At 47.7% G+C, this 5,000-nt stretch overlaps 1 protein-coding gene across 2 annotated transcripts in view; it reads right to left on the reverse strand.

Moving 5' to 3' along the window:
• Nucleotides 1-5,000, reverse strand: part of cacnb4a (calcium channel, voltage-dependent, beta 4a subunit) — a 27,595-nt gene that overhangs the window by 7,875 nt on the left and 14,720 nt on the right. For both annotated transcript variants that reach the window (XM_056579663.1, XM_056579662.1), the window contains exons 3-4: nucleotides 708-827; nucleotides 1-13 (exon numbers count right to left, since the gene is read on the reverse strand). The exon at nucleotides 1-13 is cut by the window's left edge and continues 110 nt beyond it. In XM_056579663.1, coding sequence (XP_056435638.1) covers nucleotides 1-13; nucleotides 708-827 — 133 coding nt within the window. The remainder of the gene's footprint in view (nucleotides 14-707; nucleotides 828-5,000) is intronic.

A 5,000-nucleotide genomic window follows, 5' to 3' on the forward strand; every position in this document is an offset into this window, starting at 1 on the left:
CCACCGCTTTGGTCTGCACCGCGGCGAGGGAGCACAAGGTTCACACTGGGATTAGAACGGGACTGGATTGGATTGGATTGAAATTGAAATTTAATTTGGATTTCATTTCATTTCATTCAAGAGTTCAATGACCGCACAGCAAAGGCTGGGGGAATTTTCCTTTCTTTCTGGCTAAGAACAAACAGTATATAACGGAACCGTATCTGAAACAAAACACACATTACTCTATGATACATAAAACAACTATACGGTAGATATGACCCAAAATATCCCATTTCGGAAACCATCGGCTGTCGCCTGACGATGATTCCCCTCCGGGGGCAACTTGGATTATATGCAGCTTTCAGGTGCAGCCTGATACTGATGACAAATATCCAGGCCAAGACATCGCTTATTCCGTGCGCCGGCATTGTAAACAGTCCGACTGACAACTTGAGAGACTCGTGTATTCTTCTTTTCTGCATTCACACGCAGATAGATGTTTACAGAGATTACAACAATGGTGACTTTAGAAGCATATTGTTTGGGAATGTATCTGGATAGAAGAAGGTGTCGGGAATTCAACCCGTGTTTTGTAGTCGGTTGACTGACTGACTGACCCGCTGACTGACTGGCTGACTGACTGACTGGCTGACTGACTGACTGACTGACTGGCTGACTGACTGGCTGACTCCCGGCCGGGCTGACTGTTTGACCGACTGTCTGACCTTGGCCCTCTCGAGCTGGACGGTGGCCTGCTGCTCCCTCTCCTGCCGGCCGCCCTCCTTCTCCTCCTCCAGGGACACATCCGAGTCCGACGGTCGGCTTGTGTAGGAATCGGCAGAGCCCTGCAGGGGGCAGCGGTCGGAGGATGGGGGGGGGGGGGGTGGAGGACAGAAGGATGCACGCACAATGTTAGGGATGGAAATAGCATGCAACCAGCAGCAGAGCAAAACATGTTGAGCGGCATATGCTGGCTCTATCCAACGCGGTGGTTACTGCTATAACCCCCCCCCCCCCCCCCCCCCCATCCCCGCCCCTGTTCTTCTGGATGTGATGTTGATTCAAACGGACGACAGGCCAGGCCCAAGGAACAGAATATCATCGTGATAATAGGTAAGACATGTAGCGCAATACAACGTCAACTAGTGGAACAGCCAAGTGCAGGACGAGCATTCAAATCCTGGTGTGAGCTGACGGTTGATTATATGGTTATTCAAAAAAGTGGTTACCACACTGTTACAGGGAATTACATAAGGATGTGGTTCTATCGAGTGCTTTGATGGAGCAGATAAAGTGAATGGCAGGTCTCAGTGTACTAGGTGTGTCGGTGTAATGTGTGTGTCGGTATAATGTGCGTGTCAATGCAATGTGTGTGTGTGTGTGTGTGTGCGTTCATGCATGTAGCTGTGCATGCGTGTGTCTGTGTGTGTCCCTGTGGATGTGTGTACTTGTGCATGCATGTGTGTGTGTGTGTGTGTGCGTGTGCCTGTATGTGTGTGAATGTGTCTATGACTGTGCGTGTGTGCATGTCTGTAGGCGTGTGCACATATGAGCGTGCATGAATGTGTGTGTGGGTGTGTGTGCATATTGATGTATGCCTGTGTGCGGGGCCGCGGGTGCATGTGAGCGTTGATAAATGTGAGAATCTATATATGTGAGGTGTATCTCTCTCATGTGCATGTGGATAAGTGCTTGAGTGTGAGCTGTCTGTACCGATGTGTTTGTGTATATGAGCTTGCATGTATGTTTATATGTGTGTGTGTGTGTGTGTGTGTGTGTGTGTATCGTCGATGGATGTATGTGTGTGTGTGTGTGTGTGTGTGTGTGTGTGTGTGTGTGTGTGTGTGTGTGTGTGTGTGTGTGTGTGTGTGTGTGTGTGTGTGTGTGTGTATGAGGAGTATCTCTGTGTGTGTGATTGTGTGTGAGTGTGTGAGTGCTTGAGTGTATGTTTGTGAGTGTGTGAGGTGTATCTGTGTGTGTGTGTGTGTGTGTGTGTGTGTGTGTGTGTGTGTGTGTGTGTGTGTGTGTGTGTGTGTGTGTGTGTGTGTGTGTGTGTGTGTGTGTGTGTGTGTGTGTGTGACGAGAGGTTGTCTTTACCCTTTGAGAGCTGACAAACAGCTTGAGTGTGTGTACGTGTGTGCTTGTGTGTGTGAGTGCTTGGGTGTGTGTGTGTGTGTGTGTGTGTGTGTGTGTGTGTGTGTGTGTGTGTGTGTGTGTGTGTGTGTGTGTGTGTGTGTGTGTGTGTGTGTGTGTGTGTGTGTGTGTGTGTGTGTGTGTGTGTGTGTGTGTGTGTGTGTGTGTGTGTGAGAGAGGTGTATCTCTCCCCATGCATGATCAAAGCCGGCCTGATTAAAGTTGGCCATCCGCCGGGCTGACAGCGTTCAAAAAGACGGAAATGTTTTGTAGTTTATTTTCTCTCCCTGTCTCTCTATGTCTCTATCTTCACAAAACGAAGCCTATTAACATGACCAAAATAGAAACTGTGAAGATTGAGGGATGAATTTAGTACAGCCAGAAAACCAAGGCAGTGGGAACATTGGTTTCAGGAACACGAAGGGCGCATTCATTCTTCACTACTCATCCTATGCTCGGCATTGGCAGCTAAAGTGTTTCTATTTCAATCCGCGGGTTATAATAACGGTGTATTAAGATGTGAATCCGGAGGACAAACGGCCATGAAAGAAATTGCGTTTTTAAATGTTCAACAAGTTGTTTGACTAGAAGATGAGCATTGCAGGATGACAGCCTTTAAACAGAGCATAACTAAAAAGGAGAGTATAATGTGACTCTGTTCACAATCTAGTCACAACAAGGCTGTTAACAAACGTTTTAGTCCGAGCATTGCATGTTCATGTTACATTGGATAAGACCCAGTATGTATGCGGGTTTATCTGGCACTCGCACATACATACACACACAAACACACACACACACACGCACACACACAGACAAACGCACAAACACGGTTGTGTAGCCCTCGGGATGAAGAAGTCTCATCCCATCACTATCACAAGATATAGTCTCTGTCCCACTCACACTCTCTCGCCCAGCCTCAGTTCCCTTAGTAGAAACAGATATCCAGAGGGACAGTGGGCCAACAGATAGAGATAGACTGATAAAGACAGAGACGGACTGGGAGAACACACCAATGATGTTGAGTTACACTTCATAATCGCAGCATAGGATTTTGTCACAGCTCAGAGAGGGAACACTCTGAGTGGAGACGTGTTGTTGTGCTATTCGGCACGGCGTTCAACGCGCTTGCTTACCCGGCCTGTCTGATGTGAGGGGGTGGACTCAAAGGGGGGGCTAAGGGGACTCTATTTCGGGTCTCCTGACAACGGTGGCTTGGATACATCAGCAGTGATGAACCCATCCCCATCCACTGCATGCGGCAAAGAGCTCCGACAGCTTCCCACTCCGGGGGGGGGGGGGGGCCCGGGGGGGCAGGAAGGACATGCTGTGTGCCAACGGTTCACTAGCAAGGTGAACGTGAGGCAAGACACTCCCGGCCGACGACAAGATGAAGGGGATACGATAGTCACTGCATGCCCACCGCGTCACCTCAACCATGGGTCAAGCCCATCATGGTTGCTTAAATCCGGCACGCCTCTGCCTCAAAGTGTACATTGATAGCGTATCTACTCAATAATAACCTAAACATGGTAGTTGTGCCGACCGGATTTGAACATGGCAGCGACCACTGGTATAAAACATGCCAATCCGCGCTGGATTCAAAGAAGGCAATAACCACTGGACACAAACATGGCAGTGCTAACTCGATTCAAACACGGCAGGCCACTTGATTTAAACGTGGCATTGGCTTCTGGATGCAAACATGGCTGGCAACGGTGCCTGGAGATAAATGCTTCCTATTGGACAGTCCACACCAGAGCAAGTAACTCAAAGGGAGTTGTTGTTTTTCTCATTCTGCCCCACAGCTGTTTATACAGCTGATTGATGTAGGATACATAAAGTCAATAGGAGGTAAATCTGCACAGACATGACTTCTTGGCAGTCAGCACAAATCCTATCCTCTGCAGGATACAGAGGATGTAGTAAACAAATACTACTGCTCCAACTTGATTGGCTCGCCTTCAGTATCAGCCACTGACCGGTGCTTATAATGTGATCGAATCAGTGTTGCATATAGGGGCTTTGCTTCATGATCATAACCACCTGTCATTGCTGCCGTCACTAGGGTTACCACAACAGACGTCAATATCCTTTGTGATTGCTTGTAATTCACTCTTTTGTTTTCAGTTGTTGGACTGCCTGCTTCTATTTAGGGAAAGACTTTAAACTGTTTTACGATCAAATGTTTGGCTATCTTCCTGTTGACTCACATGATAGATTACACTGGGACGGTGACAGACTGAACAATGTCCAGAGCTTGCCGGTGTCCTATTTCTCTGTGCGTGTACTACCAGCCATGAATTATATGGTTTGCATACCCGCTCTTCAACAATGAAAACACTGTTGATCCAGCGATCAATACAACTTTGGCAATATGAAACTCTAGAAACAGAATGCGTTTGAAGCGTGAATGCTCGGGTTTGGTTTCATATAGGCGATGATGCAACCACCCTGAGAAAAATAACAACGGGATCATATTATGGACGGTCATAACATTTCAATTCCGACCCATTTCCCAGCCCTCACGTGATCCTCTGGACTGTTGGGAGAATACCTTACTGGGCTACAGATGCTCGTTGGTTATCGGGAGGGTTGGGGGGTGGGCATTACTGTGGAATCAACCTGATGAACGGAGAATCAGTCAATACCCGGACCCCTCACCCATTCATTAAAGTCTAAATGAGTAAGAAGGAGCCCCTCCCAGTGAGTAGGCTTACAGAATTAATAAAGCGTAATAACAGTTTTTCTATCCACTTTAACTGGCTGGTTGAGATGCTACACTTGGAATCTTTGAATCGATAATGTCTACATTGCCATCCCTAGTGAGACATTAAACGTTCGACTCGTCTTATTGGGTAAAATTAACCCCCCGCACCCTCCCA

This window comes from Gadus chalcogrammus, chromosome 20, assembly GCF_026213295.1.
Source record: "Gadus chalcogrammus isolate NIFS_2021 chromosome 20, NIFS_Gcha_1.0, whole genome shotgun sequence".
Taxonomy (NCBI): Eukaryota; Metazoa; Chordata; class Actinopteri; order Gadiformes; family Gadidae; genus Gadus; species Gadus chalcogrammus.